Source organism: Nothobranchius furzeri, chromosome 11, assembly GCF_043380555.1.
Source record: "Nothobranchius furzeri strain GRZ-AD chromosome 11, NfurGRZ-RIMD1, whole genome shotgun sequence".
Lineage (NCBI taxonomy): Eukaryota > Metazoa > Chordata > Actinopteri > Cyprinodontiformes > Nothobranchiidae > Nothobranchius > Nothobranchius furzeri.
Genome location: NC_091751.1, coordinates 57,850,098 through 57,871,096, shown reverse-complemented (window position 1 = coordinate 57,871,096; position 20,999 = coordinate 57,850,098). Strand labels below are relative to the sequence as shown.

The following is a 20,999-nucleotide window of genomic DNA, read 5'->3' as shown; positions in this document are numbered from 1 at the left end:
CTGCCCTCCAGTGGGAGTGTCCCTCCTGCTCTCAGTCTTCACGCAAGTCTTGATCCTGCTGGTGAAAGTAGGTCAAAACACAAACTATCTCTAAAGTTTAGCATCACTTAGATAATTTACTTTTTTTTCCCATACAACGCTTTTAAAATTTGTTTGAATTGGAAGTACCATGCTGACATCACCAAAACCATAAATTCAGGTTTTTAATGATCTCTATCCAAAAAGATTAAAGGCATTTGAGGTCTCAATTTTAAGTGTAATCAGATAAGATGCTCCAAACAAACGTTATCCACAAAAGCAGTCATTTATTACATAGGATGGTCGTAAATTAAGTTCAACAGATTGCTGCATTTCAAACAAAAATCTCTTTTTATGGTCCTTTTGAGCCTGCAAAAAAAAAAAAAAAAAAAAACCTCTGACGCTTCAGATTATTAACTCTGTAAAGAATTAGCAGTCAGACAGAACTCCATCCATCCATTTTCGACCTCTTATCCGGGGTCGGGTTGTGGGGGCAGTAGCCTAAGCAGGGAGGCCCAGACTTCCCTCTCCCCAGCCACTTGGACCAGCTCCTCCGGAGGAATCCAAAGGTGTTCCCTGGCCAGCCGTGATACATTCCTTTAGGCCTTCTCCCGATTGGACGTGCCTGGAAAACCTCACCAGGGAGACATCCAGAAGGCATCCTTACAAGATGCCTGAGCCACCTCAACTGGCTCTTCTCGATGTGGAGGATCAGCAGGTCTACTCCGAGCCCCTCCCTCCAAACTCCTTTAAAAAATATTAAATTACAGAATCATAATTAGGAAACATTTGCTGCAAAACCAATGTTGACGAAATTCCTCTGAAATAAAACATAAAATGCCAAAAGCATTTATTTAACATAAGAAAAAGCAGCAAATCTGTTGTGTCAGACTCTAAGTTATGATAGTTAACTATTGTACATGATGCAGGTATAACAAAACTGCAGTATGTGCATTGTACATGTAAAACTAAAAGGTGTAAAAAAAAGTCTTGTTCCCTTAACAAAACTGATGAATAATTCATGTTAAAAGCTACCATCAAAGCTGCAACATATCAATGTTTTAGGAAGTTTCTCTTTAACTTCTGCCTCTTATAAATACCAGATATTAAATGCAGTTCTCTGCATATATTTTTTAAAATAATTTGCATATATCTTGTTGTATTTTGAGGATTAGGGTTAGTTCTGTTTTGTAACACTAGACTGACTCGGACCATCTGCTGCAGCAGGTCTGGCTCTTCCAGTGGATGCAGACGTGTTTAAATGATGATAATTTATGACAAATACTTGTTGCAGTCATGCAAACACTAATTCAATAATTCCAACAAGACAGACTTTTCAAAAGAAAAAGAAAGAATTTATTACATTCTCAAAACCACATAAAATGTATCCAATTGAACAACAATATATATCAAGCTGTGTGAGTTACTCTAGAAATAGTAATATACCTCTTGTGCTTTTTTTCATACAGGTAAAAGAGACGGGAGTCAAACAAATGTAATGTTTGTTTGCACTTTTTCTAAGTTTTCTTAAATTAAAAAGGAAAACCCCACTGGCTTTAGGAGACAAAAAGAGTGGAGACACACAAAGAAAACTGTGGAGAAAACACTGATGAAGAACCGAAACTCACAGCAAAGAAACATTAACTCCAATAATTAAATTAATCTTTAATCCTAACCGATTTTTTTTGTTCAATCCTATGAATTTAAAATTGAATGTTACAATATTAGAACAAACATGAAGGGCTTCCACACATTGTAAGCAACGTTCACAAAAAATAGAACATACTGTACGTCCACAGTGATCATGGTTACGGATCTTAGGTGCAAAGGTGTGGGGAGTACAAGGCTAAAAGACAACACTTCTTTATTTATCATAAAGGGACAAGAGATTGCAGCTAGCTCCCTGAGCAGCTGGCAGTAGGTCCTCGACATTTCCTCGAGAACATCACAGCACCCGATGTAAGACACGATCAGCATCTCAATGCGTAACAACCTTCAGAAAATGTGTTATATACATGAAAACTGTAAACATTTATGGCTGAAAATGTGTGAAAGACGTTGAAAATAAACTAACAACAAACTGACTTCTGTCTTACTGGCATGGAAGCTAAACTCAGGGGGGCAGCTGGTAGCTCTGTCTGACTCTGTGTCTGGTGAGAAAGAGGAAAGTATAAGTGCTTTGGAAAAGTGTCGGGTTCAGGACCAAAGAGGAGAGAAACTCCTAATGTACAAAATAATACAAGTGTGCCAACCAGCCGAGAGGGTCATGGTGCATATGGACCGCCGTGATTCCCAGCCTGAACTGAAACACTTGGAGTGAAATAGTTACAGAAGTGGGTTTGTATTGTTCAGACTGCTGGTTAGAAACAGGCAGGGAGACCCGGTGTTCCCTCGTTTATCACACAGTCCCTGAAGTCATCCTTTTGCCTTGCTTTCTTTAGTCCTTAGTGTCCAGTTTGTCCTCTTGTCTGTTTTAGCCTGGGTGGGCAGCAGCAGTGCTGAGTGGAAACTCACATTTCCAAAAGCAGGTTATTTTTCTTTTAACTGCCCGCGTTTGAGTGTGCTGCCTCCCCCGCTGTGTCAAATCAGCAACAAGTGTCAAGCACCTCGGTTGCAGGATGGGCACGCTTTGCCTTTACGCCAAGAGGGGTGGGTTGTTGCCTAGGAAACCTGAGAATACTGCCAAAAAGAGGGGAAAAAAATCCCGAAAATAGGTCTGAGTCCAAATATCAGCATTCCTCACATCACTTTGTGCGTCCTCTTCTACCTTACTATCTTCCTTCTCCCTCACTCATACTCTCTCCACATACTTAGTTACCTATTTACATTCTTATTTAAAATATACGTTTTGTAAATGTGTATATATATATTACAGATAGTTTCTGTCTCTAAGTGGCATTTACAAGGAAAGGGGTGTGTGGGACTGAGGTTTATCTTTGCATTACAAGAGCCTATGAAAGGCAGCACCGAACACCGTGGACTGAAAATGTGTCTAACTGTGCTTGAGCTAATTACTAAGTTTACTCTGAGTTGTGGATCACGTTGTGTGTTTCTATTTAAATCAGAGAAAACTCTGATCTGTGATCTTGGTCCCTAAGTGAGGGTCGATGAAAAGATGCTGCTTGTTTGGATAAACAGTGAAGGACCAACTTTACGCTTATTCTACATGTGAAACTTTGTTTTAGCATGACAGGACTGTACATTCACTGTTGTTGGGTTCTTGCTTGTGCACTGGTGCTGTCTGATGAGGTACATTCATATCTTTTAGAGTTTGGAGCCTTTTACATGCCACACGGGCAGCTGTGGCATTATTAAGATGCCCGTTTATTTGTCTTTGCTACAATATACACAGGGACACGGGCATGTGTGGTCTGTAGTGTAAGGTGCTTATCCCTGCTGGAATAGTGGAGGACTACTTCGGGAGACGACATATTTAAAGTCCTGGATTGTCTCTTAATTGCTGGTTGCTGAGGCTCAACCTATCTAACATTTTATGTCTCTCCTTTTGATCCTCTACCTCCTAACATTCTCCCCATCTCTCCTGTCTGTCTATCTGTCTATCCGTCCGTCTAGCTGTCAGTGGAGTCTGGCAAAGACAACTCGCTGCCAAAAACTTCCCGGTACAACGGTGGAAAACTGTAGGCGGTCTCTGGGTGGACCAACCGGAAAAACTCCAGTTTATCAACGTGGAGGTTACAAATAGACTTCATTATGGGCAGCTTGGACACCATCTGTGTGGGCAGAAAAGCAAAAAGTAAAGTTAATGTCTGCTTTTTGGTACAAACCCTTCCACAATTGTACTACAACAAGCAACTTTACATCCTAAAACTATTATAATTGCTTTGGATCAATTTAATTCTAGACCAAAATTGAGAAGTGGTAAATGTGTTGGTACAGAAAGTAATTAACATTTCTTCCTCTAAGCTCTATAGGCCAGTCTGTGGCTTGTGGTGTACCTCAAGGATGTGTATTTGGTTCAATTTTTTTGGTGCTATCTCTTAGCTCACAATTTAAAGACCCAATTTCATCCATTTATATGCTGATGACACTTGGCTTTATTTAACACTTAAAATTGACTCTGGTGGTTTAAATATGAGAATTAGTTTGTGATTATGTTCAAATTTGACCAAATATTTCCTAAAAATAAAACAAAGAATCCAATAATCAGTTTACGCCTCACTTTATTTCTAAAAATGTTTGATGAAGATGCCTACCAGTAAAAAAACAGCATGAGAAACTGAAAGGCAGGACTGATTGTGTGTGTTTACCTTGTCGAGTTTCTCTTCAGAAGCACCATTCTTCTGTAGACTGTGCTGCAGAGCCAGGTAGACTTTCTCTTGGAGTTTGTGAACCTTCTGGCCTTCTGTCAGCCAGGGACGATCTACAGGAGCAGAGACAATCCCACTTTCAGATCCTGTTTCAAACCTTGGCTCTCCTCTGCTTTTATTTGAAGTAATTTAAATTAGTTTTAAAATACAAATATTTCTTTTGCAGTAAACCAAAACCTTTTTTAAAGTGACATTGTGTATTTTTCCTGGCGATAGGGGGCAGTAGATACCCAAATCATTGCAAGCATGCAGTATTTTTGTGTTGGAGTAAGACCTTACCAATGGATGCTCATTAGGGCCAAAAAGCCCTGAGGAGTGCAAACTTTAGCAAAATAACAATCACATCAGACTCCCTTCCATCACTGGCAACAAGTGGAGCTAAATGTGTAAAACAACAACTTTGAAGAATGATGAAAGTTTTGTTACCGTTTGTTACAAATCAGTAAATGGATTTTGCCCTCATGGGCTCCCGTAGAAGAAAACATGGAATCTAATATGGTGTCGCCCAGAGACTTTGACCCGCTCCAATGTATTTTAGACCTGATTTTTATGGTTGCATGTTAAACAAACTAAATGAGAATCCGCACACTTCAATCTGCGATGTAGGAGTTTATTCACTTTATTCAGGAGTTTATAAACTCCTACATCACAGATTGAAGTGTGCGGATTCTCACTTTGTTTATTCCACTTTTTGATCCAGCACCTTTTCCCAGACGAGCGGTGACTCCTTCTACTCTATGGTTGCATGTTACAAAGCTGCCAATATTTTTCAACAACTGGGCATCTTTTAATTCATTTTCAACAACATTTTGATGGATATTTCCAGAAATGAATGGGGAAAACTACACATTGTCTCTTTAAAGATCATTCACAATGACTTCAACTTGCTTACAGCAGATTGTTTAGCAAGCACTACTTAGTTTCACAAGAGCTGTGGATAAAATGTTCAATTGACAACATCCTGCTTTGAAGTACAAACTGTAAAGTTGACTATAATTTAGAATAAATAGAAATTTTAGCAAAAGTGAAACTTCCTAGCGTGAATAACACATAGTGGCCCTTTGTCGTGAAAGCAGCTGTTTGTCTTACCACGGACAAAACAGAAGTGGGTATTATGTTCATCCCTTTGCAGAACAATGTAAACTTGTTCCTCAACAGTGCTCGTCTTCATGAGTTTTGTGCGAGTGAGGAAAAGAGAAGTGAAGATGATTACCAGGTGATAAAAGGACAGCGGCGCTAAACAGAGCCATCTCCTCATCAGAGAGCTGCAGCCGACAGAGTCCCATCCCTAGCTCGAACACCGCGCTGACCAGATCATCACAGCCTGCACACACAGCACGCCATCTTTAATCAGGAGGGTCAAAATGACTAATCCCTATTCCTCAGTAAACTAAAACATCCAAACATGGTGGTGTTTCAATTTAGGAAACTATGAGAATTATGCACTTAGCTACAGTGAAAGAATAATGATCATTTTAAAATGTCTCCTCAGTCATTAACCCTCTCAGGCTCAAAATAATATTCGATAAAAGGACGAACAACTAAGTCCTTCAGGGGTACTTCTGAGTTAAAACATGCTCATGAAATACGTATGTGGAGTAACCAGGTCGGTAGGTTTTAACGTTGCAAATCTGCAACGCCTGCCTCCAGAGGGTTAACCACAGGAATCAAATATTCAAAGTAAAAATAATGCAAATTCGTCATTTTCCCACTAGATGGTATTGTAACATTGATGTCGTGTAGGAGCCGAAACCCCAGTAACCTTAAATTAAGTGAAACAGCAACCCTCACCGAGGGCTTTGAAGAACTGGGGCGAAGCAAATTTCCCGTGGAAGAAAATGGTGTTGTTGTTGCTGTTTAAGGCGCGGCACATACGTATGAGCAGGACCTCCAGGCAGCCTATAAAGATGTAGCCACAAACACAGCAACGGACATGGAAAGGAGGGAGAACAGAAAAAGACCCCCAAATACTCCAACATGCACAAAACATAAAAGAAAACGTAAATAATTTTGATTCAGATTTGTGGACAGCATGTAAAAGACAATTTTGAACCATTTAAGAATCCAGCAGTTCAGAACATTTACAGAATTGTTAAATATATGTATTTTATAGTCCCAGACATTTATGTTTAAAACAAAAATGTGTTTATCCAGAATTAAGAGTAGATGTGTGTAATTAATAAAAAAAAAACACAACAACACATGGATGATTTAAAAACAAACAGGGCAAAGGTAGAAGTTTGGAGACAAAAAAAAAACAAGCAGAAAAGAATTCAAGTTAGCAAGATTAAAACTTTTTTATTTCTTTTGGATAACTCTGTTAATGTAGTTGGACATATTTGATGGTGCACTGACCTGCTTTCAGCAAAATGATCTGATCATTTTGGCACAGGTCCATAAAGCCAGCGATGCGTTTGGCAAACTCCACCACGTACTGGATGGCGTTGGTGATGTGGTGTGCACACTGCTGCCACATCCACTCAGCTGACTGAAGGAGAGCACCACAAAACCCATGTTTTATAAACGTATGCCACATGGAAAACAATACGTTATCTGTTTATGCACCTTATTTTGAAAGGCCCGAGTTTCCTCAGGCGAGTACTGGACCCAGGTGAATCTCTTCATGTCTTCAGAACTGTACTGACACGTTTCCAAGTGAGACTTTACAATGCTTTGTGTGATGTTCTCTGCAAAAGAAAACACAAGGACCTCAATGTGGCCCCATTCTGGAGCAGGTTCCTGATCACGACAACTGTTTGACCCACGCCACCTTTAATTAGATGCTTTGCTTAATCTTCTCGCCTTACATGCGAGATGTTTCCCACCTCCTGCGCTTTACTTCCTCCAATCACATTATCTAATTTCTTCCTTTATAAGCCTTCAGAACCCCACGGAAAACAGATAATTTTTGCCAGAAAGAATCTAATAAAACAGAAAGGCTTTTCTCCTCGAGGTCTCTGGAGGCTCCTCTGGTAAAGTATTTGCCCTCTTAAATGTATAAATATCATCATTCCTCTCCCACTCTACAAACACATACCTTGTTTTGCTCGTTTTGACCAAACCACAGCTGTAAATTCTCAGCTAAACACCCATGCTGCCTTTTTCTCTCAGATCATTTAGAAATTCCTACTAGGAAGCACACATTATTCATTTTCTCTTAATATATAAACGACTTCCTTTATTTCTGAGCCTGGTAATCTACTCCTCTAAAAAACAGGACTGCACCAGAACTGCTGAGAGCCCTTTAATGGGAAACATCTGGAAGAAGTATTCATTTTGCATGAAGCAGGAAATTAACATGACACACTGCAGCCATATGAGAAAATATAGGTCTTGTTAAATCAGGCCTGTCTTTAATATCCTGCCCATTATGACCTCCTTAACGCACGTACGCCAAGGCAGAGCGACCATGTGAGAAATAAAGACACTTTATTCCGTTGTCATTGAGTGGGTGGTGAATAATGAAATGCTGTTGATCATTTTCAAACTCACCAAGGTCTGTTATTGAGCAGTCATAAGGCAGATGGTCCAACAGTGCATGTCTGCGCCCCAGCAGCTGGTGTGTGTGCAGAAGCTGGCTCCCATTGGTGTCTGCTGTGTCCAGAATGGTCTGCTGTGGGGAGTTCTGATTGGACATGGGCGAGGACGAAGAAGAAGATGATGAGCTGGAGGTGTTCCCGGTGCTCGCTCCTCCGCCTCCGAGCAGCTCCAGGCTGCAGTACTCGCTGGCCTCCTCGGGGGTCAGCGGCAGGTCAAACAGGTCAGGGAGCGCCGCAATGTCATCTAGGTCGCTGAGTGTGGAGGTGGAGCCGCCGCTGCTGTAGGACCGGCTCAGACCCTCTTCCCCATCGTCTGTGCTGCTGCCACACACGCCGTCCTCCCCGCTGAAAGACAGAGAAGTAGATTCCCCGCTGCCGGAGCCGGCACACTCCTGAGACTTTTGATGCTTCTGAACCTCGGCGTAGAGGCTGTCGCGCTGCTTCTTTGACATACGACCAAATTTAACAGCTGCAGAATGAAAATATAGCGATCAAAAATAAGTTTTACAGTACTTGAACCACTTACATATGTACCTTTTCTTCATTTTATTCAAATCCATTCACAAGTTAAGCATGTAAAGACTCTAAAGAACATATTTACCATCTCGGCTCATGCCCAAAGCCAGACACTTCTGCAGACGGCAGTGCTGGCAGCGGTTACGATTAGTTCGGTCGATCAGACAGTTCCTCTGACGAGAACAAGAGTACATGGCATTGTTCTGCTGGCTGCGTCGGAAGAAACCCTGGATACACACGCAAAAGCCCCAACATTATTGTTAAAAACTGGGCAGGTTAATACTGTGTTACCCATTCTGAGGGTTTTCCACTCACCTTGCAGCCTTCACAGGTGATGACTCCGTAGTGGATTCCCGAGGACTTGTCCCCACAGATCTTACAGGGGATGACCTCGATTTGAGCTGCAGGACCAAAACCACAAGTCAGAAGACAAGTCAGTGTTTAATCAGTCAAGAACAGCTGTTGGCTTGTTTTCACTAGCAAATATAAAAACAACACAATTCTGACTGGAAACACACTTTTTAGACGAAACACGGAGGTTCACAACAGTCCATATTTGGTATTACTTAGCCCCAGATGGGCTGACTGACGTCCGCCCACCCAGAGTCAGAGTCTCACTCAGCTTTTCACTTTTAAATCAACATTTTATCAGAAATTCAGGCACATCTTATTGTATGTTTGAGCTCTGGCTTGTAAAGCTGTGGTGTTTCCTCCACAGATTTCCCTTAAAGTGAGTGTTTTCATCATTTGTTAATCTAAATCTCCACGGATGAGCTCCAAACACAAACAGGAGTGTGTGTGTGTGAGGATGTTTTAGCCTGAGCTAAAGATGTTCTCTCTCAGGAAAAGAAATGTGAGGAAGAACGCCCGGCAGGCAAAACACACCATATGGAAATCTGTGTTTTCTTAACAACACAGCGAGGAATGGCAGAAAAATGCTGCTTGAGGAATGTTTTTCTGTTGATATTAAAACCACATGTATCTGGACGTTTTGGGGGAAGAAAGCAGCCTACGGGTCAGCGGAAAACATAATGAAGCACAAACTTTTACTAGCGTGCAAACTTGTTTCCCTGACAGCAAGTTCTAGTGGATGATTGCTGCTGGGGCACATGGTATCAGCATCTGGGTGTTTTACAAGATGTGGATAAAAAAATCATCCAGGAGACGATGGAAGAAAATTCTGAGAATGCTTAAATTAACACACACCACCTCCACATGACGTTCAGCTAATGTGCACCAACGAGCCGTTACATTAAAGTCCCATTAGTTGGAGGTGTGTGTGCGAAATTTGTTCTCCGCATTTGACCCATCTCCTGGGGGAGCGGTGAGCTGCAGACACAGCCGCGCTCGGGAACTATTTGGTGGTTTAACCCCCCAATCCAACCCCTTAATGCTGAGTGTCAAGCAGGGAGGCATTGGGTCCCATTTTTACAAATGGGCCATTCCCATCTGTACCGGGTCGGCCCGGGCCGGGTAGCGTAGGTCGTTTACATATCTGGGTGGCCTGGTATTTTTCCGGGCCAACCAAGGCTCATTCTCAGCCCTCTTCTCGAGGGGTCTGCTTCAGGCCGACCAGGGCCAACACACCCACTGCTGACAGCAAATTCACACCTTCCATTAGAGCAAGCCTCTGATTGGTGGGTAGAATCAGCCCACATGGGCTTAAGACAAGGATGTGTGGAATCAACCGGGCCAGGCTGGGGCCGACTGGGGCTACCCGGCCCGGGCCGACCCGGTACAGATGGGAATGGCCCAAAAGTCTTTGGTATGACCCGACCAGGAATCGAACCCCTGATCTCCCAGTCTCAGGGCGGACACTCTACCACTAGGCCACTGAGAAAGGTTTAGGCCACTGATGTAATTTGTATAGTCTCTAAATGTAACACACACACACACACACACACACACACACACACACACACACACACACACACACACAAACAAGTACACAGTAATAGATAATTATGTGTTGGAGCAACTAATGCAGTCAAAGATAAATGCACTTAAATATAAGTTAGTATAAATTAAGACAAACCAGTGAAATGTATACAGAAATTTGCTTATTTTTACTATAAATATAAACAACTCAGAAAAATAATTTCAGGCACATTTCCAAGTAATATACACTGTTTTGTTTAAGTTATAGTAACAGTGGCATATTCGAAGTGACACCACCAACATCCGGCGGTTGCTCTGACGAAGGCAGTAGTGAAACGTCAAAACATGTCAGCAAAGGTAACAACAAACCCTTATAACTCTGCATAACGAAGAACAAAAGAAAATGAAACTGGATAACAAACACAGTATGAACGTAGCAAAGAGAAGCATAAATGCTTTTTACTTAGTAAGTATTAGTAGCTGCAACTCATAAATACCTACTCTTGTACTTAAGTGCAATCAGATTGCATGCTTTTTTACCAGTGAGGTTACCTAATCAGATTTTACAGTGCAGCAGGACCAAAGTGGGTTCCACAACGACCAATTGGAAATCGTTGAAAATGCACTAAATAAAGATCTTCAACTGTCTTAGATAAGAATCCAGATGGATGTGATATAATCAGTTCGAAGCAAACCCAATCATCTTGGTTCTGGATTTCTGTTTAGCTTTGAGCTGTGCTAGACTCCTGGAGGGGGCCTTCGGCTGGCACACTACTGCCAACCACTGATCATTCTTCCTCTCATGTCTCATCATATTAACATTTTACTTTATTTTACATAGAAAGTGCTACTACTAGTTCATCTGTTGAAGTAACTACAGATTTGCTCAGATAAAGACAATAAAGTTTATTTAGTGAAGAATCAGAATCTCTACCAAGAATTCACAATGTATGCAGTCATAACATGACTTGGTATGAATGATGTGTGTGTGTGTGTGTGTGTGTGTGTGTGTGTGTGTGTGTGTGTGTGTGTGTGTGTGTGTGTGTGTGTGTGTGTGTGTTCTCCGTCGTGAAAGATGGCTGCTCATACTGAGCCAGGTTCTGTTGAAGGTTTCTTCCTGTTAAAGGGGAGTCTTCCTCTCCACTGTCGCTACATGCTTGTTTAGGAAGGATGATTGTGGTAAAGTCTCTGACAAAAGTCAGTGACTCGAAGCCGTCTGCTGGGTTTTCTTACATATGGAACATTTAACTATTTGGCTTAATGAACTGAACTCAATTGGAAAGGCTACTTTGTGAAAGTGTCTTGAGATGACTCTTGTTGTAATTTGGCGTGATATAAATAAACTGAATTTAATTAGTCAGCGTTCCCTTGGGTTTGAAGAGTCTGTAGTGGTGCTAAAAGGGGGTCTGTTCAGCTCATATTTTTATGGATGACTGATGTAAAACCTTTTTTCTTTTTTGAGTGGTTTAACTGTTTGCCTCTCCTCTCCAGAAGCCATGCTGACAACATTACAAGGTTTCCACTTACACTTTATGAGTTTGCGAGTCTGAAACACGTCTCACTACCAGAGCCCAGTGTGCATTTGAAGCTTCCGTCTAGTAAAACACGCGCTGACAGAAAGCTGTACTTGTTTTATCGTGGTGGCCCAAAGCATAACCTTTATTTTAATCCCGTCTTTAACCTTTTTATTATTTATTTGTGACCGTCCTGTGTTTCATTAAAGTTCTGCTGCTTTCAACATAGAATCTGGGAATGTTTTGGAGGTTATGAAAAGACCAGAGCATCATGTTAAAGGGACCTTTTTCCTTCTGGTGGTAAACAAAAGCCTGTAAAGTCAGCTTAACACTTTTATCAGTGTTACAAACAGATCAGGAATCAAATGACACATGCACAAAGATTCCTTTTGTCCTGGTCAAATTAAAAGCAGCAACAGTTATTGGAAGAGACAGCTGCGTCCTGCCGTCGGCATGATACCTAACAAGAACTACGGCTAAGGTCAGCAGATGGAAATCAGAGAGACTGAACTTTCCATCTAATTTCCAGTTTAATGAACTCCCTTCTGCCTCTTCTCCTCAGCCGTTGACTAAAATACTCCACCTGATGAGGGCAGCTGCAGGCATGCAATGGAAAAATATCTCCCTCCTCCCTCCCTCGCTCTCCTGCTCCACCCCTCCCAAGCCTCTTGATTATATAACTCCTGTCTGTGAGCATTCTTCTCAACACTCAATGAGCAGGCTCACTCCAGCAGTGCAGACGCCCCGCCTTCCCCAGACTCTCTCCCTGCCCACTGGCTGTGCGGCGCTGGTTGCTCCTCCGTATTGGCTGAGTCATCCATCACTCCAAAGTTGGAGCCTGTCAGCCCAGGTGGACGGTCTGTCCCACTGACACACTTTCCCACTGCAAGAGGAGGAGGGAGGAGGCAGCAGCAGTGCAATTCTGCTTCATGCTGTTTTAAGGTGGAATGGATCATCGATTAGACTTTGCAATAAACCACGTTACTAGAAAATTGGCTTTATTACATGACAGCAAAATAAAGGAGGAAACGAGCCTAAAAATCTTCAGTAATTAAATCAGAATTTTTTTCATCTCATAATTTCATCAGAATTAAGACTGTGGTGTTTTAGTAAAAAAAAAAAAAAAGACACTCAAACCATCCAAACATTGAAGTTGACAGTTAACATCCCCCACTGTTCCTGCTCTTTGACATTGAGCTTCTGCTTCAGTTCATTCTATTTTTGTCCCACATTGAGAGCCAGACTCACTCGGATGCCCAGCCAAGCACCCAAAGCAGCCTCACACACCCACACACACATCCACATGCACACAAAGATGAATCAAAAAGACTGAAAGGTAGAATAAAAACACACATAATGCTGTTGAGTTTCCATTAAGATCATTAAAGTGACGATGTGTATTTTCTTTGGCGATAAGGGGCAGTGCATACCTAAATCACCGCAATCAAGCGACATTTTTCTCTTTGAGTAAGAACTTACCAATGGATGGCCATAAGGGTCAAAAATCCCGGGGAGTGCAACCTCCAGCAAAATGACAAGCACCACAAACTCTCTTTCATCACTAGCCAGGAGTGAAGAGGTAAATGTGTAAAACAATGTTTATGAATGGCAAAAGTTTTGTAACGATTTGTTACAAATCCATAAATGATTTTTGTCCTCACGGGCTCCCGTAAAAGGAAACATGGCGTTGCCCAGAGACCTAGCCTTGCTTCCATGTATTTTTGGCCTGATTTATATGGTTATATGTCACAAAGCTACGAGGGATGTAAGAAAATATTGACATGGCAATATATCGTGATATTTTTCCTGTTATATTAAATCGATATTCAAAAGCTATGTATCAAATGTTTGGAAGGATTTAAATGCAAACATTTGTTTAGTTTATTTTCTTTTGGTGCAGTTCAAAGGCCGACCACTAGTTGGCAGCAGTGTGCAATGGGTTTTGTTTTCATCACTGAACTGTAAATCTCTCTTTTATGGTTCAGATACCTCATGCTAAACATGTTACGTAGCAGTTTGGACTGTTTATTGAGTTTTCCTACAATAAAATCAGTCTAAAAATCACTAATATTCTCCAGCTGAATGTATCACAATATATTGTGATATATCGTATCGTCTCTCCTGTATCACGATACGTATCGTATCTCCAGAATTTCACCAACACACACCCCTAGAAGCCGCCAATATTTTTTCAACAACATTTCAATGGATATTTCCAAAGATTAATGGTAAAAACTACACATTGTCTCTGTAAGATTCTTAAAAACCAACAACAAAACCTTGAAACTTGCATTTAACATGAAAGTCTAATTTCCCTCTGGGATTAATAAAGTATCTTTGAATTTGAATTGAATTTGTGAAGCCAACACATGGTTGTTCTTGCTCCTGTTGGGAGATGAGCGACAGCTTTTTATCTAATTTTTACCAATCTGGACCCTAAACGTGCAGGATTTCACTTGCTGACAAACCCTTAGGCAGAAAAAGTCAGGATTCATTGGACTCTAAACTCTAAAGGCCAATTTGACTGTGCAGATATTAGCAATTATTAAAGAAAAATTGAAAATATAAACAGAAAAGCTTCAGATTAAAAGGAATAATTTTCAACAACCAGTTTTGTTCTGCATTATCGATTAAAACCGTGTGGAAATACTGCAATGCAAAGACTTTCAAACTTTGAACCTACTGTCATTTACTTTTGTCCTTGACTATCTGGAAATAAATAACCTTTACAGTTTTGGAGTCTGTTTATAATTTGCATCTTCGGTTAAACATGTTAATTAGTCAACAGAATAATTGTTGTTGTGTCATCTGGACTGACTTATCACCACCAACATGTCACAAAAGGTAACCTGTTTATGACAGTTAGCTGTCTATGCTGCACAAAAAAACATTTACCTTTAACCCTGCTGACCTGTGAAGCAACACCAGTCAGAGGTTTCTGAACTTTAGCTCCCCTGAGATACGAAGCATTTAAAAGAGATCAATACCGGCTTTCTGCCAAGTGCTACGAGTTATGGAGAGTTTTGCACTCGCCATATCGGCCTGATAGGAAACAGCTTCTGATGAACGCGAAGCACAAACGCAGGTACGAGTAGAGCAGGTTTTTTTTTTTTTTAGCTCAGAGACAGAAACCTTGTGTAGCACACCCTAAAGTTTTCACAGAACAAACAGAGACGAGACCGAGACAAACGCATCAACCTCAGAGGGTTTATCAGTCGGCTAAATGTGTAACTTTGTTATCTGAGCAGAGAGAGGTTATTCTGGGTGGGGCAAAGAGGAAAATCACTGACTTTGTGCTTCCAGCAGCTCACTTCTTTGTATCTAACGAGAAAAAAAAGGGTGATAATTGCCCAACAGGTGCCTCCTGGCTAGTGTGTCTAACTGTTTGTGTGTCGGCACTGAAGCAAAGGATGAATTCTTATCTGCCACATCGCCGCATTCACACTCTCAAGGCGCCACCTGTATTTCCATGGGATCGTGCTTTATGGAGGCTACAATTTCAGGAAAAATGATACAATGAGAAACAGCTCTTGAGGGAAAAGTAACTGATGTGACTTTTCTCACCACCTCCTCAATAAAAAGGCCAAAGAAAATTAGAACAGCCAGCTGGAGGCGGGGGCCTCATTTAGTAATCGTGCACAACGCTGCATCACAGCTAGTGTTTGTTTTCCTTCTGGACATTACATAAGCAACTTTGTTTTCCTACAGACTTTCTCACGAGTGAAAATGCTTTGATTTGTTCACTGTTTTGTGAACTCTTACCCCTTTCAGCATCTTAAAGCTCATGCATTTGTCAATCAGAAATGTGTTCAAGGCTAGTCCCGTGCACTGTCCGTTTAGCTGCAGGCGCTTTCAGAGGACTATTTTAAAAGATGCAAATACCAGCGGAGGCCAGGCTGAGGCCCACGGAGGGGGGAAACAGAACAGAGCTAAGCAATTCTCTGGCCTCTCCTGGAGGGCGTCAGTGTGTGATGAGGGTGTGATGATCCTCCACTGAGTTTTTAATGCATTTAGGAGACATGCATGAAGCTGCAAACCAGAGAAGTGTCAGAGGTCAAGCCTCTAATGTTGCACAGCTGTAAGAGATGATTTTCCTCGTCATAACAACTGTGAAAGTATGCTTAAACTGCAAAATGCTGGGTTTTCAACGAGGAAGCAGCAGGTTATGTGAGAGAAACCCACATCATTTGGCCCAGCTGGCTAAGAGAGGGCTGTAGTTTGTTTACATTTGGATATCCTGACAGAGAGGGAACCTCCCTCCACAAGAGGCCCAAGTCTCTCTCTCTCTCTCTCTCTCTCTCTCTCTCTCTCTCTCTCTCTCTCTCTCTCTCTCTCTCTCTCTCTCTCTCTCTCTCTCGGCCAAGTCTCTCTCTCTCTCTCTCTCTCTCTCTCTCTCTCTCTCTGTCTGTCTGTCTGTCTGTCTGTCTAGTCCCCCCCTCCCCTCTTTCTTAACTTGAAAGCAGGGGGCATCTATGTTTCCTTCCATCTTAAGAAAGCAAACCCCTAAAAAATCCATACTGAAGCAACCTTTAAGTCGTTTAAAAATGGATTTTAATCCAATTTTGCAGATGTCATTCCTTTAACCCTCTGGAGGCAGGCGTTGCAGATTTGCAACGTTAAAACCTACCTACCTGGTTACTCCACATACATATTTCATGAGCTTTTTTTTTACTCAGAAGTACCCCTGAAGGACTTGTTAGTCCTTTTCTCAAAACCCATTTTTCTGATTTTGCATGCACAAAACAGCTGCACTTTTAATCTGTTATGCTTTAATATCACATTAAAAAAACATGCAGCTATCACTGGGATTGCACCGAGCGTCACTGCGCGCATGCAAACGCACATGATGTTGCGCGTCGGGCGGTTCGACGCTTCCCTGAGTTGCCCGTCCCTCCCTCCGCTGTGAATGCTGTATAAAACTGCGTGACATAACTAGGTCAGTGGAACAGCCGGGCCTGTCTCCCTCTGGAACTCACGCAGGCGGCCATGCTGGCACAGCCACCCCATCATAACAACACCACAGCCGCACCAAACACCGCTCAGACCCATCCAACACCTAACGCGCAACATTACGCACGTAATCAAGCATGGTCGTCACTAGGAAAGTATCATTAAAATGAGTTATATCACTTTTTTTTACCACTTTCCCCCATTTTAAGCAAATGGGTACAAAAGACATAAGATTAAAAAATTAATATTTTGTTGTAATCGGGTCGATTAACATCTCGATTACATAATAGTAGTTTTGGTTAACAACAACCTTTCTTCATGCTCCTCCCTCTCCTCATTGCATAACTCTTACATAGATTTGAAAAAAAAAAAAGATACCGGATTATTCAGGTGAGGCTCCTGGCACTGACATCATGGCACAATTACGCACCAGAGCAAACGGTTCACCTGATTTTATTCAAAATTATTCCACCAAACTAATTTAATGCATTCATAAATATATTCTCAAGAGACATTCATTTGTAAAGTTCGGCGTGTCGCACACCGCCTCCTCGGGCGCTTGTGCAGCCATAATCCAGTCATGGGAGATTAGTGCGCGCTGGAAAACAGGCGCACCGGAGTCTCTGTGCGCACACATGTGGCGCACATAAAACCACACAACACATGCACCGATTTATCAGGAATCAACTCACCTCTCATTTTGGTGTTTTGTTTTCTGGGAGGAACGGTGAAGACTTGGCTACATGGGGCCAGTGTTGGAAATAGAGGTTGGGGTGAATTAAGCGCTGGATCCAGGAGCGGAAAATAATTTTTAAAAAGGCTCTTTAAATATTAATTTTGTCGCAATCAGATTGAAGATGCACAAAAAAGAACCAAAAAGTGTCCAAAAGTCTCCCGTTTTTATCGCTCGATCAAGTTCGAGCAAAATAAAAGAGTGAGGGAAGTCTCTCCGGCTCGCATCGTTTCCGCAGCGCCGCGACGACCCGATCCGCGTCAACTTTTATTTGATTTTTGTTTCCTGACAGATCCGTCCCACGATGAAAGCCCCCCTCTCCAGCTGCTTTCCTCTCAGTCTACCCTGCTAACCTACTTTCTCCCAGCGTGGACTCTCACATGATCTCACTGCCGTCAGACCCTCCCGCGACGCACGCGGGCGCGCGCTCGGGAGCGAGTTTAAGGTGGCCAGGCGAAATTGGTTAAAAGCTCGTAGATCATAAACAATGGTGAAATAAATACGCACACGAGCCGGCATGTATTAGGAAGGCAATCTAAGCCGCAATCAGTTCTGCTTTAACACTTCCCCGTTCCCCTGCTGCCCATAAAGCAGCTTTTGTTGTTCAACAGAGGGCTCATAAACTTATGTCCTTACCCTGCATAACTTTTTAACGGCGAGGGAAAAACCTGCTGCATAAACAATGTGAGCATATGCTTTCTTCCTGATCTGCAAGTTTGTATTTGAGAAGTGAATCAAGGAGACTTCACTCTCACACTTGCCTGTTTCATCCTGGATGTTCCAGCTCTGGAAATGGCTTCCACATTTGGTCTGGACATTTGGACCAGTCTGGGCAGAGAACTTAAAAATGTGCATTTGATTTGAGTCTGGGTGACTGGTGGTTCATGCACCCTGACTGGTTTATTCACAAGAACAGTTAAATCAGTGATTCCATCATTAAATTGTGCCAGATTCAGTGATTTAAGCGTGATGACATATTTGAGCTGGTGACCACATGACTAACACAGAGGACTTAGCATGCATGACTAAAGTGCAGCCTGGGGGTCATTTCTGGCCTTCGCAGTGATTTTGTTCAGCTCCGAACTGTATTCCTAGAACTTTGTCTCTCCAGCTGTCATGACGTGGAGTTGTTGTTGGGACCCAAACGTATGCAGTGAAAGCAGGTGCCATTTTAAGATGAACTGTTCAAATGAATAATGGCAAGACTGGGAAGACGAGGATCTGACACAGAGAAGCACAAGAGGATAATCAGGGAAACGGGTGGGTTGGGTAACAAAGTGCAGGTGAGTTCAATCAAAACTAACAAAGGGAGACGAGACACAGGAGGCTGCAGGAGCACATCCTGACACCAGCAGGCTCTTGATGCATCCCGACACTTATCAACACTTTTGTTTGTACACGTTTACAAATTCAGGCCTATTTTTGAGCAGTACAAAAGAAAAACAAACGAAATCCACCCTATAATTCAACATCGTTTTTACATTAAAATGTTTCGGTGGTTCCCGCTGGATAGTTAGCCTAGACCAGTGGTTCCCAGCCGTTTATTCCATGAGGGCCCCCTTGCCTGTGTCCAAGACAAGCCAGGGCCCCCCAACCCCACCTCCTGCATACACACATTAAAAATAATTATTTAGTTATAGCCCTTACAGGCCCAAATGTATCGCAAGGGTTTGCTGGGAACGTCTGGCAGAGTCTCCTGTCAGAAGGAGCTTCAATTCCCACCTCCGACAGAACTTCCAAAATGTTCCGGGGGAGGCGGGGGACATGGAGTCTGAACGGACCCTGTTCCGTGCCTCCATTGTTGAGGCGGCCGACCGGAGTTGTGGTCGCAGGATCATCGGTGCCTGTCATGGTGGCAACCCCCAAACCCGCTGGGTGACACCGGCGGTTAGGGATTCTGTCAAGCTGAAGAAAGAGTCCTATCAGGTCTTTTTGGCCTGTGGGACTCCAGAGGCAGCTGACGGGTACCGGCAGTCCAAGCAGAACATGGCTCGGGTGGTCGCCAAGGCAAAAACCCAGGCATGGGAGGAGTTTGGTGAGACCGTGGAGCAAGATTTCCGTACGGCTTTGAGGAGATTCTGGTCCACTATCCAGTGCCTCAGGGGGTGTGGGGGTGTGGTGGGGTGGGGGGTCGTGGGGGTGGGGGTGGGGGGGTAAGCAGTGCACTACCAACACTGTCTATAGTGGGGACGGTGTGCTGCTGACCTCTACTCAGGACATTGTGGATCGGTGGGCAGAATACTTGGAAGACCTCCTCAATCCCACCAACACATCTTCCAGTGAGGAAGCTGAGTCTGGGGACTTTGGGTTGGCCTCTCAAATCTCTGGTGCTGAGGTCACTGAGGTGGTTAAAAAGCTCCTCTGTGGCAAGGCTCCGGGGGTGGATGAGATCTGCCCCCCGGAGTACTTTAAGGCTCTGGAAGGTGTGGGGCTGTGTTGGCTGACACGGCTCTGCAATATCGCGTGGATATCAGGGGCAGTCCCACTGGATTGGCAGACCGCGGTGGTGGTCCCCTTATTTAAAAAGGGGGACCGCAGGGTGTGTTCCATCTACAGGGGGACCACACTCCTGAGCCTTCCGGGTAAGGTCTATTCAGGGGTTCTGGAGAGGAGGGTCCGTCGGATTGTTAAACCTCAGATTCAGGAGGAGCAATGTGGTTTTCGTCCTGGCCGTGGAACACTGGACCAGCTCTATACTTTTAGGGGGATCCTGGAGAGTGCGTGGGAATTTGCCCACCCAACCAGTCTACATGTGTTTTGTGGATTTGGAGAAGGCGTTTGACCGCGTCCCTTGGGGGTCCCTGTGGAGGGTACTCCAGGAGTATGGGGTACCAGGCCCTCTGATAGGGGCTGTTAGGTCCTTGTATGACCGGTGTTAGAGCTTGTTCCACATTGCCGGCAGTAAGTTGGGCTCATTCCCAGTGAGAGTTGGACTCCGCCAAGGCTGCCCTTTCTCAGGATTCTGTTCATTACCTTTATGGACAGGATTTTTAGGCACAGCCAAGGTGTGAAGGGCATCCATTTTGGTGGCCTGAGGATCAGGTCTCTGCTTTTTGCAGATGATGTGGTCCTGTTGGCTTCATCAGAACGTGATCTTCAGCTTTCGCTGGAGCGGTTCGCAGGCGAGTGTGAAACAGCAGGGATGAGAATCGGCTCCTCTAAATCTGAGACCATGGTCTTGATTCGGAAAAGGGTAGAATGCCTTCTCCGGGTCAGGGATGAGGTCCTGCCCCAAGTGGAGGAGTTTACGTTTCTCGGGGTCTTGTTCACGAGTGAGGGAAAACTGGAGCGTGAGATCAATAGGCGGATTGGTGCTGCATCTGCAGTGATGCGGGCGTTGTACCGGTCTGTCGTGGTGAAGAGAGAGCTGAGTCAGAAGGTGAAGCTCTCGATTTACCGGTCGATCTACGTTCCTACCCTCACCTGTGGTCATGAGCTTTGGGTAGTGACCGAAAGAACGAGATCGCGGATACAAACGGCTGAAATGAGTTTTCTCCTAAGAGTGGCTGGGCTCTCCCTTAGA

The 20,999-nt window shown here is 43.3% G+C and overlaps 1 protein-coding gene across 1 annotated transcript; it reads right to left on the bottom strand.

Annotated features, from left to right (window-relative positions):
* Positions 1 to 3,256: 3,256 nt before the first annotated feature.
* Positions 3,257 to 17,665, bottom strand: LOC107384131 (nuclear receptor ROR-beta). Its single transcript, XM_015957205.3, has 10 exons — positions 17,436 to 17,665; positions 8,717 to 8,802; positions 8,487 to 8,628; positions 7,839 to 8,354; positions 6,912 to 7,033; positions 6,702 to 6,834; positions 6,138 to 6,245; positions 5,560 to 5,670; positions 4,287 to 4,399; positions 3,257 to 3,749 (listed from the first exon to the last, which is right to left on the bottom strand). Exons 1-10 carry the CDS (start codon positions 17,440 to 17,442, stop codon positions 3,588 to 3,590), a joined length of 1,500 nt encoding a protein of 499 aa, XP_015812691.3. The 5' UTR covers positions 17,443 to 17,665; the 3' UTR covers positions 3,257 to 3,587.
* Positions 17,666 to 20,999: the final 3,334 nt, after the last annotated feature.

Excerpts from the sequence above, each read along its gene's own strand:
- LOC107384131 (XM_015957205.3), bottom strand. Across the intron at positions 6,246-6,701 it reads GATCATTTTGCTGAAAGCAG|GCTGCCTGGAGGTCCTGCTC; the intron begins GTCAGTGCACCA and ends ACATCTTTATAG. Across the intron at positions 4,400-5,559 it reads CGCTGTCCTTTTATCACCTG|ATCGTCCCTGGCTGACAGAA; the intron begins GTAATCATCTTC and ends CTGCTCCTGTAG.